Source organism: Typopeltis vanoorti, chromosome 20, assembly GCF_054136105.1.
Source record: "Typopeltis vanoorti isolate ZY-2024b chromosome 20, IOZ_Tvanoo_1.0, whole genome shotgun sequence".
Taxonomy (NCBI): domain Eukaryota; kingdom Metazoa; phylum Arthropoda; class Arachnida; order Uropygi; family Thelyphonidae; genus Typopeltis; species Typopeltis vanoorti.
In genome coordinates this window covers 89364477-89388909 of record NC_143568.1, presented here as the reverse complement: position 1 = coordinate 89388909, position 24433 = coordinate 89364477, and the positions used below count along the sequence as shown (strand labels likewise).

General features: G+C 36.6%; 1 protein-coding gene across 1 annotated transcript in view; it reads right to left on the bottom strand.

Moving 5' to 3' along the window:
• LOC150095635 (dynein axonemal heavy chain 8-like) overlaps positions 1 to 24433 on the bottom strand; it is a 2108518-nt gene that overhangs the window by 199441 nt on the left and 1884644 nt on the right. Inside the window, exons 74-75 of the mRNA XM_090409931.1 lie at positions 21978 to 22254; positions 2737 to 3045 (exon numbers count right to left, since the gene is read on the bottom strand). Of these exons, the coding sequence (XP_090266057.1) occupies positions 2737 to 3045; positions 21978 to 22254 (586 nt within the window). The remainder of the gene's footprint in view (positions 1 to 2736; positions 3046 to 21977; positions 22255 to 24433) is intronic.

The following is a 24433-nucleotide window of genomic DNA, read 5'->3' as shown; positions in this document are numbered from 1 at the left end:
TTGTCCCTCAAGAATACTAGAAAATCCATTTCCTTATTGCTACATGTATCTTCCAATTTATCCTGCTATAGTTAAAATCTCCCATAACAACCATTCCTCTTGCACTTGCGAAGCTCAAGTGTCTAAACATCTCCTGGTCCCCATCCTTTCTGCACCTTGGTTTGTAGCAGCACCCCACTAAATATCCTATCTTGCCCACCTCTACCTCATACCATATGCTTTCAAAATCATTATTGTCACTGGCTTCCAAAGCCTCAACTCTTAGAGGACATAAGTCATCGCTTATCATAAGCAGTACTCCATTACCACGCTTTCTCTTCCTATCCTGCCGAAAAATGCTGTACCCTACTACTTCTATTCCTGTTATTATACCTTCTTCTGTCAACCATGTCTCAGTGATCCCAATAACCTTTGGCCATTCTGATGTTATCAGAACCACCAATTCCTCTCCTTTATTCCAGATACTCCTGGCATTAGTATAAAGCATAAAAATGCCACTATTTCTAAACCCAGCATTATCCCCTCTAGACTCCACTGGGCTCAGCGCTACCTGATGTTGTCCCCTTTCTCCCAAGTACCCTTTCCCACAAGAGGCCACCCCTGCTACCATCCACCTTCGGCATTCTACTTTCCTTGCATTGACACACTGACTCGTTCAGAACAGCAATCTCTCCGTCTCTGTCCTGAAATGCTCGCCAAGCATCCACATATTCCAATCCTCTCTTCTGGCACATTCTAGCTATTATGCTATTCAATATTACTGCTTGTCTGCTCAGCTCGTCACTATCATACCTAGGCAACACGCACACTATCTTTCCTCTCTGCATCTTCTTTCGTACTACATCAAGCGAGAATCTCATATCTCTCGCTGCCCAATTTACATTACCTCTCAAGTCATTTATTCCTACCATCACAATCATCTCATCCACCCTTTCACCCCTCTTAATTGCCACACTTTCTATTGTTCCTCAAGGAAAACACTCCTCATGCATCCTATCTTGCACACCACAGATCATTGAGTCACCATACATTACAATATGATTAAAGATTTTTCTATTGTTCTCTATAAAGCAAAATCGTAAAAGTGAGTACCCTCATAATTCTGTGAACTGATCATAGAAATAAGATTATGAATAAATAAATAAAGAAAACTTAATTTAGAACAGATGGGGACTATATTTTTTAAGATTTGAATTTTCATTAATTTATAAAATAACTATTTGACAAAAATGATTATGTTGAATCAAATTCTGGGTAGAATAAAATGTATTGGCGAACTAAGATGATTAGCAAAAAAGCATGTTGAGCGTGTTCAATGGATATGATCTTGCATACACCAAAGTAACAATCAGGCTGAGGAGTAACAATCAAAATAACAATTATGGTCTGGGTTAGTATTAAGGTGGACTGGAATGTGGACAATTTCTGTTGATTCAATAATTCTTCTCTCAAGCTTTTCATAGCATTTAAAATATATTTTCTGATTTATTTTAGATTACTGTCTGAGTGAAAGAGTCTTCATTGTCAGGGTTATCAGAATTAAGAAAATTATTAGATAGGGTGGTTTCTCTAATTCTGCCACTATACATGATATCTCTCACATGCTCTTTTATATGTAGTTCAATGGATTTATCCGTCTGACCAAAATACAACTCATCACAGTTACACCAAAGAAGGCCTGGATATTTTAAGCTGTTATATTTAGGTTTTGCTGTACCAGGCAAGGGTCAGAGTTTGGTTAGAGGAGTGAAAGAAGCGCAGAGTTTATATTTTTTTTGAGAATTTTGACTCCTGTTGGTGAAATGGATCTCATACACAGAAGATATATATAAAACCTTTTATATCATTATTATCTTCAATACATTGAGCAGGTGAATTAAACAGAAGTTTAATAGTCTGCTTCCAATAACCGTTCTTCTGAAAGGTTGTTTAGAAGAGTAGGAAAGTAGGGTAGGAGAACTTATGAATGGAAAGGTGAGCGGCATGAGTGAAGCGAATGAGAAAGCAGGAACACAAGAAAGACAGATCATGATCTCCTCTTAACAAACCCATGTTGATAACCACAGGGAATACTTGTTATCAACCCATTTCTGTATCCTACTTCTCATGAATTTATCCAGTATCTTCACTAGAACTCTAGATATACAGACGGGGCCTATAATTTGAACCTACAGCTTTATAAACTCTTTTAGGCAGTGGAACAATTTTACCTTCTTTCCACTCCCTTGTAACTTGTGCTGTTGCAAGACTTGTATTAAACAGGAATGCCAATGCTACTGCGTTTTCTGGAACATTCCCTTGAGATGCATGGTGATATATCAACAAATCCTATCGCCTTATTGACATCAAGTTTATTTATTTCCTAAAATACCTCACAATTTTAGGAAATCTCTCACTTACAATTAAGAGTGGTATGATAGACTTTGTGTTTCTCAGGGGGGGGACCTCCCCTCGATGAGTCTTGACAGACTTTATGTCTTAGGAAGGACCTCCCTCGATGAGTCTTTTGACTCCTTGGAGGCCTGAATAATAATAATAATAATAATAATAATAATAATAATGTCCTCCATACTTAAGTCCCTCATGATTGCACCCTGATTAGGATGAAACCCTTATAAATTGATCACTGAATACTTCAACAAAGTCTTCTGCAGCAAATAATAAAAGTAAGTATACATTCATTTTGTTATTTTCCACTAATGTTTCACCTGAGTATATCCATCTTATTCAGCTTACCTGAACTACACTATGTAGAAAAGAAACAGTATACAGCATTGGCTTCCACTGAAAATATGTAATAAGATCTAGTGACTGTTGTGTTAGAGTGGAATATGTTCTTTTCAATCCAGCTTTCATTCCTTGGGGTGGCTCATTTGTAAATTTAATTGAAGACTGTAGAAAACTAATAGGAAATTGAGGATGTACTTCTGTAGTGATCCACACACGGAAAGTTTTATGGATATTCTCTGCAGCTGAAACTGTGTCTAATAATTCATCCATGAATTCCAGTCCCAGATGGCAATTTTGTAGTAGCATCCATCCTCCCTAAGAAAAAATAAAACATCAAATTATACAGTAGTTTATAATTTGATTATAACATATTAGCTTATTGGTTATTCTTTTATATACTTATATATATTATTTTATCGCTATATATTCTTCTTCTTATTATTTGGTAACCTGGAGTCCACAGACACATCGTGGGAGGTCCACTCCATCAGCAGCATGTTTATCATAATGATCTTTGAAGTTATTTACACTACCTGTACTCACAACACACTCAGGCAATGCATTCCACTCACTGACAGTGAGTGGAATGCATTGCCTGAGTGTGTTGCTTAAAAAATCTACTCCTCACTCCATTCTTCACCAAATCTCTATCCAACTTCCTCTCATTCTTCCCATCTTAACATCTAATCTTTTTATAATTTTTTCTGTATTAATCTGATAGAATCTATTAACTAACCTGAAGGTCTCTATCACATCTCCTCTTTTCCTCTTCACCAATTTCTGTAATTCATATTCTCTCAAATGCTCTTCAGAATCAATATTTCGGAGTTCTGATATAACTTTGGTTATTTGCCTTTGGATCCTCTCTAGTGTTTCTACACACAATGAAAACTAGGTTAGCAGATCTGAGCACAATAGTCCATATGTGGTCTGACCAATGCCTTATATAGATGTTCCACCACTTCCTTATCTCTACATGTCAATGTACTTTTTATTATATCAGTAATATGATGTGCAGTCTTTCAACATGTGTAACGTGCCCTCGGAACTTCAGTCCACAGTCCACCATCACTTGATCCTGAATCTCATCCATTTTCTGAACCACCTCCAACGATACAATATGTAGCATTATATCCATGTAACCCAAAGTGTAACACCTTGCATTTATTAACATTAAAACTGCCCCCCCCCCACTCATTTGTCCAAGCTAAAAGTCAATTCAAATCTTCCTGTAGAGAATTAACATCAGCACTACTCCTGATAATTCTAGCTAACTTTGGATCATCAGCAAACATTTGAAGATCCCCAGTCAATCCACATGAAATATTATTAACAAACAAGTTAAACAGTAGGGTCCTAAGAGCAGAATCCTCAGGCATGCCACTGCTCACATTCCTTTTCTAAAACACAGCTCAAACATACACAACCTTCTGGTATTGTTTAGAGAGCTAATCTTCAATCCATCTGACCAATATACTATCTATTCATACCTTCTGCAGCTTGGACACCAACTTATCATTGGTAATCTATCAAATGCTTTTGCAAAGTCCAAGAATATCATATGATTCTCCCTTATCCAATACATTCATCATCTTATCATGAAACATAAGCAGATTGCTAAAGCAAGACCTGCCCTTCATAAACCATGCTGACTATCATAGAGAATCTTATGTTCATCAACCCAATCCTGTATTTTATTTCTAACCAATTTTTCCAACACTTTGATCACAACTGCAGATATACAGAGCGGACGATATTGGAAACTTTTGTTCTCGAACCATGCTTGTGGAGAGGTATTATTTTGCCATCTTTCAACAGCATAGGAATTTTACCCACTGCAAGACTCTCATTAAATAACCAGGACAAGGTAACTCTTTTGCACATTCTTTAAAAATACATGGTGATATGTCATCCATTCCAACAGTCTTATTAACATCTAACCTGAGCAACACTTGAATTAAAGGTGAAGGAATCAGAGATGATTCCTTCACCTTTAATTCTCCTAAATCTTGTCTCCCTTCTATAAGTTGCAGAGCATCATTCACACCACTATAATATACATTGATTAAGTGTTTTATAAATAATTCCACTATGTAATTTGCTATGGTTACTCTGGTACCATAGATATCAACCTGCTCTAATTATTTTTCCTTATGCTTGTAACATAGCAGAAAAATTCCCTTTGATCAGTTTTGACCTGACTGGCCAATCTCCTCTCATATTCAACTTTTTCTTTTTTAACAAAGTGTGTCACTGGCCTACACTTTATATTCTTCATGCATCTGATTACTGCAAACTGTCTTATACTTCCTCCATAACAACTTCTTTTATAACACTGTTTTGCTTGCTTGATTTCAGCATTCATTCATCTAACTCCTACTCTCTTTATCTGCTTAACTCTTAGTATGCAGTTATGCGTTGCTTGTGTTAGATCCCGCTTTATCATTTCCCATGCACTGTAAACATATTTTCTACACAATTCATCTACCCATTGTATTGACTAGTTGACTACAGAGCACCTAATAATCACCCACCTTATAGTTCTTCAAATAGATCTTCTTGATAACAACTTTGTCCTGTTTGACTACCTTCCAAACCAATACCTTATGATCACTTTCATCAAGGTGGCAATGTTGATACCTCATTCACAGCCACATCCTTGAGAATATCACCAAATCTAACACCAATAAACATAGTGTTGCTTCCATCAAATGCAGCTTTAGATAGCTATCCTGCAGAAACTCAACAAATTCACTCTCCTTGTTACTTATTTCTTATTTCCAATTCACATTCCTAAAATTAACATCTCCCATTAATCTTCCTTTTACTTGTTTAACTAATTTGACTAAACATTTCACAATCAGTACTCATTCACATCCACTGGACTATAACAGCATCTGATTAGATATACTACTCTAAAAAAATATCCTATTACATATACTATTCTAAAAACTTCATATACACTACTATTTTTCATTTTGACTCTTGAAGAACACAATTCTTCTGCTACCATTAACAATTCTCTCCCCCTCCTCTCTTCATCTTCCTATCCTTTTGTAAAATTCTATATCCCACCATTTCAAGTCCTAACAGTCCTCAGTCAACCAAGTTTCACTTATGGCAATTATCATTGGGCATACTGATTCAATCAATGCTTCAAACTCAGTCCCTTTATTTCTTATATTCTGTACATTAGTATACAAGCATAACAATTCTCCACTCTTTGAGCCCATCCCATCAACACAATCACTATTTATTCTCTCTGCTATAGTGCATTTCTCTCTTTGTTCTGACCTTCCCCATTTCCCTGACCTTACTCTCATTTTTATTTATATTCTTATGATCCTCATCATTTTGCATTGCATCACTTTGCTTTGGCATAATTACTTCCTTCCCCTTCGCATTCTTCCACATCCGGCTTCTCAACCTCTCTCTGACTTAGTGGTACTAATTTTTTTGTATGGATCCTGTGTACTCGTATTAAACAACAATACCTCAAAATGACCAATAGCAAACCCATTTAAATGCATTTAATTAGCATTGAACCATTCTAACTTCCCTCTGAATTTATTCCATACATTCACAAATTGAACACACTCTGCCTGACACAATTCAGCCATTTTGTCATTCAGTAGCAATTATACTGAATGACATTGCTCTCCTTCTCAGTTCACTTCTGTCATATCTGGGCAATGAACTAACCGCTTTCTAACTGACATCATCATCATTATTATTATTAAACAAGACCTCATGGAGTCAAAGACTCATCTAGGAGGTCCTTTTATCTCACACACATCTCATCATACTGCGTCTTAAACACATTCAAACTCCTTGCAGACACCACACTCTCAGGCAAGGCATTCCAATCATTCACAACCCTGCACGAAAAAAACCTGCCTCTCACTCCATTACTCACACCCTCTTTATACAGTTTCCAGGGATGACCTCTGGTTCTCCCCTGATCTCCCACTATTCTCTGTAGAACTTCTCCACCATTGATCCTATAACAACACGTTACCAACTTGTAGGTCTCTATCATATCTCCCCTCTTCCTTCTCTCCACTAGACTCTGCAAATTACATCTTTTCAATCTTAATCTTTCCTCATACTCGACATTCCAGAGGTCAGAAACTACCTTAGTCAGTCGCTTTTGGACCCTTTCCAACATCTATTCATCCTTCTGAAAACGGTGACCAAATCTGGGCACAATAGTCCATGTGTGGCCTAATCAAAGCCTTATACAATGGAACAAGAATCTCCCTACTTCTACACGTCAGTGTCCTCCGCATCATTCCCAGAAGTCTTTGTGTTGTCTTCACAATTTTGGCGATGTGTCCCCTAAATTTTAGATCCTTATCCACTATCACCCCCAGATCTCTTATTTCCTCTACTTCCAACAATATATTCTCACCAAGCATAAATTCTGCATCCCATCTTTGTTTTCCAAATTTTAAAACCTTACATTTTGCAACATTGAACTCACATCCCCATTTGCTTGCCCAATCACTCAATTTATTCAAGTCTTCTTGCAAGGCTACATCTCCACTACTCTTTATGGTTCGTCCCAACTTTGCATCATCTGCAAACAACTGAATATCTCCATCCAAATCTTCGCCAATATCATCAATATACAAGTTAAATAGTAATGGCCCTAAAACAGATCCCTGAGGCACTCCACTAGTGACTTTCCTTTTCTTGGATATTGCACCCCCATACACAACTTGTTGATACCTATCAGATAGCCAGTCTCCAATCCAATGCACTAATCTAATATCCAACCCCATCTGCTCTAGTTTGACTGTCAACTTATCATGAGGTACTCTATCAAAAGCTTTTGCGAAATCCAAGTATATTACTGTGCATCCTTCTCCTCTGTCCAGGGAACCAGTCACTTTATTGTAATAAGTAAGTAGATTGCTAAAACACGACCTCCATTTAGCAAATCCATGCTGTCCATCAAAGATTATACCATTGTTGTCAACCCAACTCTGGATCCTAGTTCTCACAAGCTTCTCCAACAACTTAACCACAACACCTGACACACAGATAGGCCTATAGTTTGATGCTCGAGTTCGATCACCTCCTTTATGAAGTGGCACAATCTTGCCCTCCTTCAACTCTTTAGGGACTTGACCAAGTGCAAGACTCGTATTAAAACAATATGTCAAGGCAGGTGTCAACTCTCTGGCACATTCCTTCAGAATACGCGGTGATATATTATCAAGTCCTACAGCTTTATTTACATCTAGTTTACTCAACTCCCCAAACACCTCTTGCTCACTTACAGTCAGTCTCTCCTCCCCATCATCAACTGCTCTTAATCTCTCCATGAAGTCACATTCACAAGATTGAAAGATCTTTATGAACTGCTCATTAAGTATCTCCACCACACATTCTGCAACAGCTGTCTTTATACCATTTCCTCCAATCAATGTCATCCTTCCATAATCATTCTTTCTTTTGCTGGCTACATATATCGAAAGAACTCCCTAGGTTTCTTTTTAGCTTCATTAGCTAACTGCTGTTCATACCTCTGGTTAGCTACTCTAACCAAGTCACCCTCCTTGCCTGGTCTTTGTAGACCTCATGAAATTGGTTATTTCCACTTCTCTTATGCTGCCTCCACAATGCCCTTTTTCTCTGTATTGCATGCTTAATCTCTTTATTCATCCATCTCACACCTACCTTATTTAACCTTCTCACCCATGGTATACATTTAGACATTGCATCTACTAAATATTTTTTGAAAATCCCCCGAGCTGCATTTATCTCTTTTCCAGCTAACTCCTCATTCCATGCTACACCTGCAAGCTGTCTCCTGAGCTCTTCATAATCACCCCCCCCCCTTGTAGTTCCACATATACCCTTTTTTCACAGCGGTCCTTGCACTGATGGCAACCACCGAAGTAATCACCTCATGGTCACTTTCACCAATTGGTGGATGATTTGATACCTCATTGATAATTACATCCTCCGATGAGATGACCAAATCCAAGACCCTTAATCCTCTTGTGCCCTCTGTTACATACTGTCTGAGGTAGTTATCCCTCAAAATCTCAAGTAACTCATTTTCTTTACTTCCAGTTGCTATCTCTTCATTCCAATCTATATTGACATAATTAAAATCACCCATAACGATCACCCTTTTCTTATTTGCCTGGCTTATTTGACTATACATTTCACTATCACCACCATCCACATTACCAGGTCTATAACAGCATCCCACCAAGTATTTGATTCTATTCACCTCTATCTCACACCATACTGACTCAAAACCACTGGCCCCATTTCCCTCTTGCATCTCTACCTTGTATGGACATAACTCTTTCTCTATCATCAATAGCACTCCCCCTCCCTTTGTACTCCTTCTATCCTCACGAAACACATCATACCTTTCCATCTCTATTCCTGTCAGGATGTCATCCTCATCTAACCATGTCTCACTTATTCCGACAATCTCTGGGTGCACAGACACAATTAGTGCAACCATTTCATCTGCCTTGTTTCTTATACTTCTAGCATTGGTATACAAACACAACAACTCATTTCTGGATCTACAGCTAGTTAAACTGATACCACTCACTCGATGTGATCTCTTCATGCTGGACTGGGGCCATTTCCCTTTCTGCTTCTTCATTTTAGAACCCTTTGCAATTCTATCTGTTTCCTTTTGATCCCTGATCATCCCATTACTTTCCTGCCTACACATGCTCTTACCTCCTCTTGGAGCATCCACCTTTCTCACGCTGTGTATCCCTGTCCACCCTGAGCCTCCCCGTTTCCCTGCTCCTCTTGCACACTCATTCTCTCATTTTCTATACTCATACCACTCACTTCCCCATTCATTTCCACTCCTTCAATCTCTCCTGCTCTTCCACATCACTCCCCTCTCGATCTGATTCATTCTCTCTATTCACTTCTCCACTTTCCAGCAGCAGTCTCTCCAAGCGACTCACACCATAACCACTCAAATGCAGTCCATTGCTCCCATACAGCTCACTTCGTCCCTCAAACTCATTCCACACATTAACAAACTGTACTCCCATCTCCTCACACATTTCAGCCAGAATATCATTCATAATCCTTGCTCTCTGCCTCATTTCACCACAATCATACCTATGCAACACACTGACTACCCTTCCTGTCACACTATTCTCCTTTATCTTTCCAAGCAGTCTCCTGACATTCATTTTGGCATGCTCTTTGTTCTCTCTCAAATCATTTGTACCAATTAATACAATTAACTCTTTTGCTCGTTCCCGCCTCATATTCAATGCCTCAATCACTCTACTCATTTTACCACCTGGAAAACATACCTTGTGCATTTTATCCTCTAGCACACCTTTATTAATGGAGTCATCATACAATGCCACTCGCTCATCTTTTGTTAACTCTTTCATGCCATCATGATTTATTTTAATAGTTTTGACCTGCATTCTCTTAATTTCATTCCGCATCCATTTCATTTCTTGCTTCATCCAATCCAATTCACCTTCCGAACCTCGCGACACATTCTCTCTATCATTAAATCTTTCTAACTTTCTAACTCTCGACCCCTTCTTCTCACTTTCCCTCTCATTCATCCTTCTTTGTTTCCGTACTTTCGGTCCAACATATATCCAACTTTCACTATCATTCTTCTCACTTTCACTCTCACATATCTTTCTTTGTTTCCGTACTTTCGGACTAACATGTGTCCAACTTTCGCTATCATTCTTCTCACTTTTACTGTCATTCATCTTTCTTTGGTTCAGTACTTTCGTTCCAACATGCGTCCAACTTTCGCCATCAGTCATTCTTTTTTCGCTATCATTCATTCTTTCAATTCTTTTTACTTGTGATTTCTGCATCACGCTATTTCTACTTTCATTCGTTCTCTCAATTTCGTTTCTTTCCGCCTCACTTTCATCCCTTTTAACATCCGTTACGGTTGTCAAATCGCTCTTTTTCTTTTTTCCTGATTTTTTAACATTTTTTTGCCTGTCTTTTCACCATCCGTCTCTTTCAAACGTGCACTTGCGACACAATCGGTACTAGCACTTTCTGTCATCAACTTCATATTCGCATTCATCAATTCCTCGTTCAGGTCACATTTCGCACACGCCCTTCTTCCATCCGCACTAAACATCCACAAATCATTTATGTAATCGAAGGAATACATATAACAGACCTCACACTTAACGAACCGACTGAAATCCAAATTAAAATCATGGAATGACAATGGAATTCATCAATTCCTCGTTCAGGTCACATTTCGCACACGCCCTTCTTCCATCCGCACTAAACATCCACAAATCATTTATGTAATCGAAGGAATACATATAACAGACCTCACACTTAACGAACCGACTGAAATCCAAATTAAAATCATGGAATGACAATGCCGCTGCCATTTTTTTTTTTTTCTCTGCAGGTTACTAGGTCTAATATTAACGTTTTTGTATTTAGTTTAAGCAAGAAAAAAACACCACACTAATAATATCGGTAGCGTACAACGTTTACAGCCTCTCTTACTTAAACAATTACGCATATATACTTAATTATTCCTAGTAAAACTTATCTGAATCAGGAGCTCTTCAAAACACGTCCGTAGCGCTTGACCCACTAGCACCCTCATCATTCTTCACTTCTTGCAACAACTTCTTTAAATCCCTTTCCACATTCTTGTCTCACCATTCAAGTTGTTTGTGCCCATCACTACCACTAATCTGATGCCTATTTCTTCCTTCTATACAAAGCATCTGATATTCATTTTATTGTACCACTTGTAAAGCATGTTGCCTTCACTTTATCTTTTACCACACCTTTTATGATTGAGTCACCATATAAAACAATCTTATCATCCTTAGATATTTGCTTCTTCTTATTAACTTCCTTATTATTTACACCAGTTATTCTCTTCTTTAAATGTTCAATTTCCTCCACCATACATTTAACTTGATTCTTCATTTTCATTAACTCTTGCCTAAGCTATCTTCCATGTTACTTCTATTATTACCATTGCAAGCACTCCCCTCCAATCATGATTATTTCTGATAACACCATTCTCATTTTTGGAACATCTTAGCCTTTCATTGCACTTCTCACATACTATAATACATTCCTTTCTATCATTCCATCTAACATACCATAAATCTTTAACATTTTTGGATGCATACATGAGAGAATTGTCATATTTTGTCTACTGCAAAAAGTCCGGGAAAAAAGTTGATCTCCAAGTTGAGACCTGCATTGTTGGTGTACACTTTGCTGCCGTTTTTGTATGTTAACTTACATGTTAATCAAGATAAAAACCGAAGCAAACACTTTTTGAACCACAATACCATAGTACAATGATTATATCCAGTCTGACTATCACACAAAAGAACTATTATACAAATCTACACAATATAATTTAGGGAAAAAAAAAAAAAACACTTTTCACAACACCGTTCAAATATACCGTTACTTCTTGTTCCAAAACTAGCAATTAGCAATGAAAAGTAGTAGTAGTAGTAGAAGAAGTAGACACAGATCTTTAATATTATCTTTGAAGTTAATGCCATTTTTAATATAAGAGCTGGTATGGCCAGTGATTTTCAAAGAAGATTAGAAAGATACTTGGCAAGATGATAATGGAAGTGCCAATACAATCAGCTATAGAATGTAATGGATAACTGTCTTTGTGAACCTTGGGAAAGGTACAGATATGTGAAGGATGAGCATAATAAATCTGTAATTTATGTGGCAGAATAAGCTGTACATGCTGATTGAGGTGAACAAGTATGGATAGTTTTATTTCATCAGCTTTAGATGTTTATTTTAAACAACTAACCAACTCTTCAGTACCACATTCTCTACATTCTCACAACTGACTTTGATTTGTGGTTTGGTCCCACTCAGATACAGAATTACTAATTTCTGGATAAAACAATATCTTTGTTATCCAATATTAAAATCTCTATTGATTGTAAATCCAACAATTTTTCCTTTTTGGACATGTACTTGCAGTATTGAATTTTTTGTTTATAGAAAAACTTCCTTAACTGGCATAATATGCATCCTACCCTATCCTTCTCATCTGTCCTAGGATGGGTTGAGTCCCCCCCTGTAATGAGGGGGGTTACTGACGATTTAATGCAGCCAGTTCATCACTCATCAGCTACATCCCATAAGGGCAGTTTCATTATTGTAATCCATGTGTGTGTGTTTGTGGGACTGGTTTGCCTGCTTGCAGGAAGAAAAATCCCAAATAAACTGGGGAGAAAAACCCTGTCCATGCCCAAGACCAGCTAACTTGGCTATGTCTGAGAAAGATCCTTAAGCTCCTCACGTCGACAATGGGAATCGAACCCAGGACACTCCTTTCTCAGGCATATGGTTGCAAAGAACATTAGCCAATAGGCTAACTGCACAGACTGTATATATGTATATCCATCCATTTTCACACCATCATTTCACACCACTATCCATCAAAGAAGACAGGTATTATCAGTAGTTTTATACAGACCTTGTGCATTTGCTCATCTGATTCACTTCTGTTGGAAGAATTACATAAAATAAAAATAACTTTGGTGACTTAAATATAATGAAACTACCATCCACAAAATTATCAACAGTTAGTATTCCTCAGCTAAATATAAACTGATATGAAAGAATTTCCATTCCCTACCTTAAAGGAACATCTTAACAAATAGCGCAGATTATTCACAATTACAATCTATAACCCATCTTAGAGGCTGTCTTCTTTTCTACATCTTCCAGGTGTCATTCCCTATATCACATGGAACATGATGTTGCTACATATTGCTATCTCATCAGAAATACACTGAATATTTGGTGGCCTGGTTGGCCGAGTAGTTAGCATATCCGCTCTCTAGCCAAAAGGCTGTGGGTTCGAATCCTGCAATGGGCATGGATGTTTGTGATTGTCTGTGAAAATACTATTGATGGTGGGAGGTAGATGGCGTTGGTGTAGTTGCAGTTCGTTGTGGCTGGTGAATTGAGTGGTGGAGACAGAGTTGTGGAGTGGGTGCCCTCCCTCGATGAGTCTTTGGACTCCCTTGAGGTGTCACATAATAATAATAATAACAATAATAATAATAATATTTAGAATGAGAGAAGTCTAGTCTTGCTTGCATGCTATGGGTACTAGACAGAGAGCTCTTTGGAACCAAATCAAAATTCTCCATCCTAGAGGATTTAAATTTGATCGTCTGTTCCTTGAAACTAGTGAAACTTTACGACATCATCTGAATCTTAACTGCTCTGATTGTATGCCATCTCAAAGTTCTGGGAAGTTTACCATTAGCTGTTTATAATTTTTTTTTTTTAAATATTGAATATGTTATTTAATTTTGAATTACAGAAGCACCTTTCTCAATTATGACTGAGACAAGAGTTAGTAAGCGCAAGCTGCATGAGTCACATCTTGCAATTTATATTTTCAATAATAATATAATAAATTTAGTTTAATCCTTTATCCAATAAAAGTCTAACCAAGTGAAAAATAAACTTTTATATTTTCAATGTAGTTAACTGATCTTCTCCTCTCTTCATGATGTTCATATAACATTAGATGAAAGATATTGATTTGTTAACCATTGTAAATAAATACACAATATGTCCACTCTAGTATACACGGTCCTTTAAAGCAGTATTTCTCAAAGTATGATCCGTGGTCCACTAGTGAAATGACTTTATTAGTAAATAATATATATATTTTTATCTTGATTTGTATATTTTTAGATACAGTTTAGAATATGATATATTAAAATTCTATTAATAAAAAAAGTTCTGGTTTAATTTCACTATAAATATACATATGTTTTGCCACATACTGTATATCTCAACATGTGAGTATATTGTGGCACATAAAATCCATTGTGTCACTGTTGTTAATAGCATACATTAAAAACTTATAATTAAATATATCATTATATTTACTAAAATAAAGAGCCAAAAGGCTTCAGTTCAGCAATGCAAAAATTATTCCTCGGCGTATTCCCATGAACTCTCTGGTCAACTTATTTTTATAAAACTTTAGAAACTTTCACAGTTTCTACGTGCAGCTTTGAAATGATGCTGGATCTAATATCCGTTTGATTTTTATAATTTTTGCATTGCCGAACTGAAGCCTTTTGGCTTCAGTTCGGCAATGCAAAAATTATAAAAATCATTTTTTTATAAATTTTTTTATAAATTAAAAAAATCTATAAAAATTTTAAAATTTTACTTAATTTTAATAAATACTTTACTAAAATTAAGTAAAAACCGACCGAGAATTCGCTTATGAAAAATACACCTCTCCGACATTTCAAGTTCCTTTGTAATGAAAGAGAGTTTTTGCTCCCTTAAGGTTTTTTCCGAGTCTAGCTCCTGGTGAGGGTGAGGACTTAAGATTTTGAGGGGGTTTGCCTTAAGTGAGCAACTTGAGTCTCCAGGGGTTGGTGTTTTCTGGCATTGCTTCTATCGGGGCAGTGTCGGTGAATGCTTTTCCCTGGAAATGAGTGGTTCTGCTCAGGGTAGAATGAGTATGTTACTGAGCAGAGCCACTGCAGAGTTAAAAGATCCCTCAGATTGTTCACTGTTGGATGATCTGAGGGATTGCATGAGTTTTTGGAGAGGTAGCCCCACACATTTACAAGCTGCCTGGTCTGTTATGAGAACAATCCAGTTCGAAACAGCTGTCAGGCCAGTGAAACCTTAAAAAATTGGACTTCATTGTTGGGTGATCTAAGGGATTGTACGAATTTTTGGAGAGGTAGTCCCGCACATTAAGCACATTAACAAGCTGCCTGGTCTCTGACGAGAACCAACCAGTTCAAAACAGCTGTCAGGCCAGTAAAACCTTAAAAAAATGGACCAAATTAGAAAGCGAATATATGGATGCCTGGGCAGCATGTTTTCTAAAGTGATCTGTGCTAGGTCAACTCGTAAATGCCGGTGAGCATGTTCCCCGTAAGTTCTGTGGTGTTATTTTTACGAAACTTTCATAGTTTCTACACTAGGTTTTGAAGTAATGCTGGATCTGATATCCACTTTGTTTTTATTATATCATTATATAATAAAATAATTCATATAATTATATGAATTATCTAATTCATATAATTATAATAATTACATTAATTATATAATTATAATTCATAATATAAAATCGTGTCTGGACAGTTCATCACAGAAAAAATTCATCGCAGAGAAATTCAGTGTAGAGGAAAATTCATCACAGAGACTATTCATTGCTGGAAATTTAATCATGGGGAAAATTAATCATGAATATATGTGAAAAAAAAATTTCCCATATAAGAAAAATTAAAAAAAAATTTTTTTTTTAAATATTTTAAAAAAATTTTATTCTGATATTGCTTTTGTATGATGACACTGTCTTTTAAACATTAATTTCCCCACTATCACATAATTTAATGATTTATATTTATCAGGAAATAATATAAATGAGAAAATATACAAAATTTGCAATAGTTTGGAAGGGGGGGTGAGCCATCAGATGAAATACAATTTTAATTCTATTATGAAAGCTTTGGAAATAAAATTTCATTTTGACACACATGCACCTATACATGTTTTGAATGATAAACTGTAGGGAAAGAAACACTACTTCAAAATTGCTGCATAATTATCAAAATTAACAGGAAATATGTACATAACAGTTTACTTCATAATAGCTGTTCATTTCAATATGAAATGAGCGATTCCAGAAAACCAAGAAAGTTGAAGTTCAAAGAACTACAGATTATAGTTATAAATATTATACATTATGTAATATGATTCAAGTTTTACATATAATTATCTATAAGGTAGTATCTATAAGTATAACTGAGAGGAGACCTCCACATAGCCTTTAAAGGAATGCGGAGAACCGACCAGGGCTTCTGACCTAATGTCCAATCCTCACCTTCTCGTGGTGCACCCTGTTGGGTATCTACTTTGATACTGAATGAACGAGGATGGGCTGGCAATTTGGGATTTAGCCGACCAAATTGTATTCTTATTGGTTAAACCAAAATAAAAAATGATGGTACAACATGCCAAAATTTCATGCCGGCTGGGGCGTCGCCCAGTTAAACAAGGCCCCTGTTGTTTTCGCCAGGGAACCAGGGCGAACAGCGAAAAGTCAGCTACTGGAACAAATCTGAAAACACACCCCAACTCAACATCACCAGAGTTAAAGATCAGTACTATCAACATAAGAAGCCTGAATGGCAAAGAAATGGAGCTAGCTGAGGAATTAGATAAGTACCAGATCGACATAATAGGGGTGACTGAAACAAAAAAGACCAAAACTGGTGAGATCTTTCTGAGCAATAAATACAAAATGTTATATTCAGGCAATGACAATCAAGGAAAAGAAGGAGTAGCCATAGTATTCAACACAAAATACGAGGCTAATCTTCTTGAATGGCAGTCAGTCTCAAGTAGAGTAATGTGGGCAAATATGAGAATGGGGAACTGGACAATGAGACTTATTTGTGCCTATGGTCTCACAGAAGGTTCTACTAAGGTAGAAGTGGAGGAATTTTTTGAGGCTTTAGAAAAAGCAACTGACACAATGAAAAAGGAAAAATTGGTCCTTGTTGGGGATCTAAATAGCAGAGTAGGAAATGATTGTGAGACATACAAAAATATTTTGGGAAAATTTGGAGAAAAGAGCAAAGCTAATAATAATGGCAAATATCTGTTGGATTTCTGCTCAGGACATGGACTGGTTATTACTAACACCATGTTCCAACATAAAAATGTGCACAAATTCACATGGAGAGAAGAGGCGAGGAATAAGAAAAGTCTCATTGACTATGTTATTGTTGATAGTGATATTTTCTCCCTGGTGCAGGACACCAGAGTGTATAGAGGATTTGAAATTGGAAGTGATCACTATTTAGTCTTGAGCAGGATAAAATTGAATTTCATATTGAAAAGAATAACATGTAAGAAAGTTTTAAAGCGAATAAAAGTTGAGCAGCTCTCAGATGTGAACTGTAGACTAAAATACAGAAAGATTATTGAAAAGAAAATGAAAGAGTTTGAGAACAGGAATCAAACCTCGGAGATTCAGTGGCAAACTCTGAAGAAAACATTGATTGATTCTGCCAGAGAGGCATGTGGTGAGGTTGTCTGTAAGGATAAAAAAATCAGAACTCCTTGGTGGACACAGGAAGTTAAAGAGGCAGTGAAGGAAAATAAGAAAGCATATCAAAAGTTCCTGTCAAATAAGTCAGCTTGTGCTCTTAGAGAATATAGAGACAAATGCAAGAATGCTAACCACTGTGTAAAACTAGCTAAACAAAAGTCATGGGAGGACTTTGGCAAGAATATAGAAAATAAATATCAAGAAGGTGGCAAAATATTCTGGAGGTTGTTGAAGAAGCTTAGGAATGGAGGAAAGAGTGCTGTAAAAGGAGTTAGAGATGATAAAGGTGACATGAAAACAGGAGAAACAGATATCCTTGAAGTATGGAGTAATTACTTTGAAAAACTGCTAAATGAAACAAGCAGTGATGACAGCACAGTGATAAAAAACACTGACCAGGCATGCAGTCAGGAATACATATCCATACTTGAAGTAGAAAAACCATCAAAGGCTTGAAATGTGGAAAGGCAGCAGGAGTAGATGATATTCGACCAGAAATGCTGAAGTATGGTGGTATAAAAGTCTTACAGTGGCTGCACTGCATAGTTCAGAAAGCCTGGACAGAGGGACGAATTCCCAATGATTGGAGTAGAGCTCTCATAGTACCCACCTATAAAAAGGGAAATAAAACTGAATGTGAGAATTACAGAGGTATTTCCCTACTGAGTGTTCCTGGCAAGATCTAGGCAAGTATACTTGAGAAATGGTTGAGAAGAATTGTGGAAGAAAGCTTGGTGAAGAACAAGCTGGATTCAGGCCAAATAGAGGCTGTCAGGATCAGATCTTCACTTTACGACAAATAGTCGAGAAAGCATGGAAATACAACAAAGATCTGTATTTAAGTTTTGTCGATTAGGAAAAGGCATATGACAAGGTACCAAGAGAGAAACTATTCAATACATTGCAGTTATATGGTGTCAATGGGGCATTATATCAAGCAATATTTAGTCTTTATTTGAGTTGTAAGTCAGCAGTTAGAATTGAAAGAAGTACAGGAAGATGGTTTAATGTTAAATCTGGTGTGAGACAAGAATGTACATTATCCCTTCTGTTATTCATTATCTATATGGATCACATTATGAAGGAATGTGGTATTAAACCTGATATCAAAATTGGAGATGTTAATGTCAGCTCTTTGCTTTATGCAGATGATGTTATACTTCTAAATAAATCCGCTACAAGTCTGCAAGAATCTCTGACTAAATTGAATAGCTGTTGTAATAGATATGGTATGAAGGTCAGCAATAAAAAGACAAAGACAATGAAAATAGGCAGAATCATTGAAAATGTCAACTGTGTTGTGAATGGAGAACCTGTGGAACAAGTAAAACATTTCAGCTACTTAGGCACGATTTTTAGTGAAGATGGTAAATTAAATATAGAAATAGACAACAGAATCAGCAAAGCTGGTATGGTGGGAAGTCAATTGAATAAATTCATATGGAATAAGAAAGATATTAGTTGGAACACTAAATTAGCTGTATTCAAGACAGTGTTCAAACCAGTTTTAACTTATGGATCTGAGAGCTGGGTCAGAAGTAAAACACTTGACCAAAGACCAGAGACCGCAGATATGAGAGTCCTGAGAAAGATTAGATGGCATCAATGGCAATATCATATTAAAAATGAGGATATTAGGAAAGAACTTGACATTGTCAGCATCCAGGAATGCGTTAGCAGAGCTAATCTCAGGTGGTATGGTCACTTAAATAGAATGGGAGAGGAAAGATTAGCAAAACAAGTGTTCTCTGCCAGGTTGGCAGGAAAACAACCCAAAGGAAGGCCAAGATATAGGTGGATTGATATGGTACAAAGTGCCTTAGACGATAAAAATATAAGATCTGATAATGTTGGCGTCTTGACAAGTAACAGACCGATTTGGAGGAAAATTGTAGATAGGAAGTTAGTAATGATGTAATTTTTTCATGTAGTACTGTCATATCCTGTACACCCCTTGAGGGTACATGGCAGGAATTTGATGATGATGATGATTATCTATAAGGTGATATCGTAAAAGAACGAACATTCACGCAATCTATGAACTAATTTTCTAACTAAGATTATGAAATAAAATAAAGAAAACAATTTGTAACAGATGGAAGATGTATTTGTTTTAAGATTTGGATTTTTATGAATTTATAAAATAATTGTTTGGCAAACTAAGATAATTAGCAAAAAAAAAGAAAAAGAAAAAAATAATAGTGGCATTGTTCTCCAGAGTGATACAATCGTTAGTGAAGAAATATGAAAGGATTTCTTATTTGCAATGGCATTAAAAACTATAATTATACAATAAAACAAGTAGCAAAAATAAATGTAACTTGTAGGTAACATAATTTAGATTCCAGTTACTGAGCAAATGGCAAGAAACTGTGTTTCTGGCAATAGGTAGCTGAATGTAGCTATGTACGCGAGGTAATCTGATTAAGTGTTCTCATCTGCATGAAGGATTATTGCACCTTCTAATGGATGTGACAATCAAATGCTCTTGATATCCATGTTTTTTCAACAGGTGGTCTAACTTGTATCCAGGATTTGCTAGAAGTATAAGCTGTCCTGGTTGGCCGAGTGGTTAGCGTATCCATCTCTAGATAATCTCCAGAACTTCCTCATCTCCAAGAAACCCAGATGACCAGACCTGAGCACAGTAATCCAGATGTGGTTGTATCAAGGCTTTATAAAGAGGAATGACAACTCCCTTATCTCTGCTTGTTAGTGTGTTTTTCAATAATCAAGTAATCCTGTGAGCTATCCTGGCTACTTTGGCAATATGCCCTCTAAACATCATCGTCAGATGATGTTTAGAGGGCATATTGCCAAATCCTTGGCTTCATTAATTTCCTGGAGTACAGTTCCCTCAATGTGATATACATCCCCAAATCCTTGGCTTCATTAATTTTCTGGAGTACAGTTCCTTCAATGTGATACACATCCTGAAATGCATAACTTTACACTCTTCCACATTAAATTGACATCCATTATGTTTTCCCCATACTGTCAGCCAATTTATATCATCCTGCAAACTTTCTACATCACCTTGATTAACTATTTTTCTACCCATTTTTGCATCAAAAGCGAACAACTGAATATCTCCCTTCAAATTATTTCCTTTATCATTTATGTATGAAGTAAACAGCAGTGGTCCAAACAGAGCCCTGTGGCAAACCAACCACCAGTCACCTGCCTTTTCCATATACAAATTTTTGGTATCTGTTCATCAGCTATCATTTTATCCATATCACCAGATTCCTATCCATCCCTATTTGTTGCAATTTGTGTAACACAGTTCAATGTGGCTTTCAAATGCCTTTGCAATCAACTCAGTTGTCACTCTGTATAAAAAGTTAGTAAATTACTAAGGCATGACTAACTTCATAGAGTATCATATTCTTATCCACCCATTGCTGAATTCTCTTTTTGACCACTTTTCCAGTATTTTAGCAGCACTCCCGAGATACTAACTGGTCTATAATTTGCTTAATGCCATAAAAACCAAATTAGGTTGTTAAGGTGTGGAAAGAATATTAAGTGTAATTAAAGCTGGCTTAATCAGCTTCAATTTAGCAAAAACTGATGGAAGAATATGAAGTCATACTTGGAAATATATGAGTTACCAAAGTGGAGAGTATTGGATGAGTTGCCAGTGTGGAAAGTGAAAACATTGAATGAGTTCAACATGTGTGACAATAAATTATATGCTTGTTTTCTAAGTTATTTTACTCAAGAATGAGCAAACAAAAGTTTGCACACATACCCAATAAAAGTGTCTGCTATGTATTATGGATACTAGGGAAATTGGATGCGAAGTCATCTCCTTTATATACAAGTAGCCTAGTCATGAAGATACTTCACATGGAAACCTTTGTTTAATCATGTTTCGGTAAAATAATTATTGAATTCAAGATGAAGTATGATAGGTGTTGTGATGTTAAACTAAGGGCTCTTTTAGTAATGCAAAGAAGCCTGGAAAAAATACTGAGCAACATTACTCTTTAAAGCACATGATCAAGAAGTATATAATAACATGCAGCTTTGAAATTCAAATTTGAGAATTTGAATTTCAAATTCTCAAATTTCAACCTTAAATGGAAATGTGTCAATATAATAAAAAGAAATTACTTACATGTAGGAGATCTTTTTCCATTAAAGCCCTAGCATGTATTTCTTGACCTTGACCCATAGATATAGCTTTTACTTCAATCTCTTTCTGTTTGGCCAAACCCTCAATCTGACTTGTTGGATCAGAACCCATTGATAACAAACAGACCAATGGAGTCTTCTCAGTACTTTCTTCCCATGTTGCATCAAGATCAAGAATGACTGGACTGGCATATTTCTCACCCAAAGACTCTGCTATATGTTTACGTGCTTGAGACAGTGTTCGATCTGGACACCATGATCTACAATAGAATTTCAGTTTAAAAATTTGGTAGTTATGGATGCAACTGAAATTCAATCTGCAGAATTTATTTATGGACAATGTTATTAAGGATCTAAAGAAATCCCAGAAGTGACAGCATTTATACACTTATTTTTATGTTGTACAAATGAACTTTTTTGATATTTTTTTTTGTTGCCTATGGATAGTGTACGTGCTCTCCAACAGAATGTAGTTTAAAATCCCACCTATGATATGGATGCATGTAAATGTCGTGGTGGATGAATTTCATTGACAAGGTTAGGCAACCACAACCACTCAGCCTATTTGGAGGCCTTTTGGTCTCTAGAGCAATAGTTTCCAAGATCATCTAATAATTAGTTCACCAACAGTCTTTTTTGCAACATTTGCAATTTGCCTTCTAAATTTCAGTCCACTGTTAACCATCACTCCTAAATCTCGAATTTCATTCACTTCCAGCAGTATAGCACTGTCAATATAGTACACAGCCTTATATTTCTTCATTCCAAAATGCAATACCTTGAACTTATTAATGTTAAAACTACAACCCCATTCCTGTGTCCAAGTCAAAAGTCTATTCAAATCTTCCTGATGGAAATTTACATCACATAACATTAGTGGATTACAGGTTTACAATCTTTTGTGGGAGGAAATCACATAAAAAAATTAAAAATAGTATAAGTAGTGGTGAGTAAAGAGGGTTCACATTTCAGATAAGTTTTTTGAAATAATTAATAGTATATAAGTGTGTGTTCATGAGTAAGAGTTGCTATAAATGTTGTGTTGTTAGTGTGTGGGATATTTTGTTTAAATTTATTTACAAATTAGTTGATATTAGAGCTTAGCATAGTAACGGGCAAAGGAAAGATGCCTTGTCCATGCAGGAATTTAACTTAGACTTTAGTCGTTTCGTGAAATGGGAGGTGTGCTATATGTACTTGTTTGAGTGCATTGATAAGTTATGGATATTTAAGGCAGAGGGAAGGAGGGTGAGAGTGAGATGAGGCAGAGCGCAAGGATTATGAATGATATGTTAGTGAAAATGTGTGAGGAGAAAGGAGTGCAGTTTGTTAATGTGTGGGATGAGTTCGAAGGATAAAGTGAACTATATAAGAGTGATGGATTGCATTTGAATGGTTTTGGTGTGAATCACTTGGAGAGACTGTTGCTGTGAGTGCAGAGAATGAATCTGATCAACTGGGAAGTGATGTGGAAGAGCAGGAGAGTAAGACAGGAGAGATTGAAGAGGTGGTTATGAATGAAGAAGTGAGCAGCATGAGTATAGAGAATGAGAGAACGGGTGTGCAAAACAGACAGGGAAACAGAGAGGCTCAGGATGAACAGGAGAACACAGCATGAGAAAGTTAATGGATGCTCCTAGAGGATGTGAATGCATAAGTAGACAGGAAAGGAAGGAGATGACCAGGGATCAAGAGGAATAGGTGGATTTGAAGAGGGTTCTAAGATGAATAAGGAGAAATAGGCTTGAGTTGAATATGAAGAAATTACATCAAATCAGTGGTATCAGTGTAACTAGCTATACATCCAGGAATGAGCTGCTGTGCTTGTATACAAATGCTAGAAGTGTAAGAAACACAGCAAATGAAATGGTTGCATTAATTGAGTGTGTTTACCCAAAAATTGTTGTGAGACTTGGTTGGATGAGGATGACATTCTGACAGGAATAAAGATGGAACGGTATGATGTGTTTTGTAAGGATAGAAAGGATAAAAAAAAAAGGGGGGGGATTGCTATTGACGATAGAGAAAAAGTTATGTCCATACAAAGTAGAGATACAAGAGGGAAATAGTGCCAGTGGTTTTGAGGCAGTATGGTGTGAGATAGAGGTGAATAGAATGAAATACTTGATTGGATGTTGTTATCGACCCAGTAATGTGGATGGTAGTGACTACGAAATGTATAATCAAATTAGCTAAGCAAATATGAAAAGGGTGATTTTAATTATGGAAATATAGACTGGGATGATGAGATAGCAACTGGAAGTAAAGAAAATGAGTTTCTTGAGTTTTTGAGGGACAACTACCACAGACACTATATAACAGAGGGCACACGAAGATTGAGGGTCTTGGATTTGATCATTTCATCACAGGATATGATTATAAATGAGGTGTCCAATCACCCTCCAATTGGTGAAAGGGACCATGAAGTGATTACCTGGG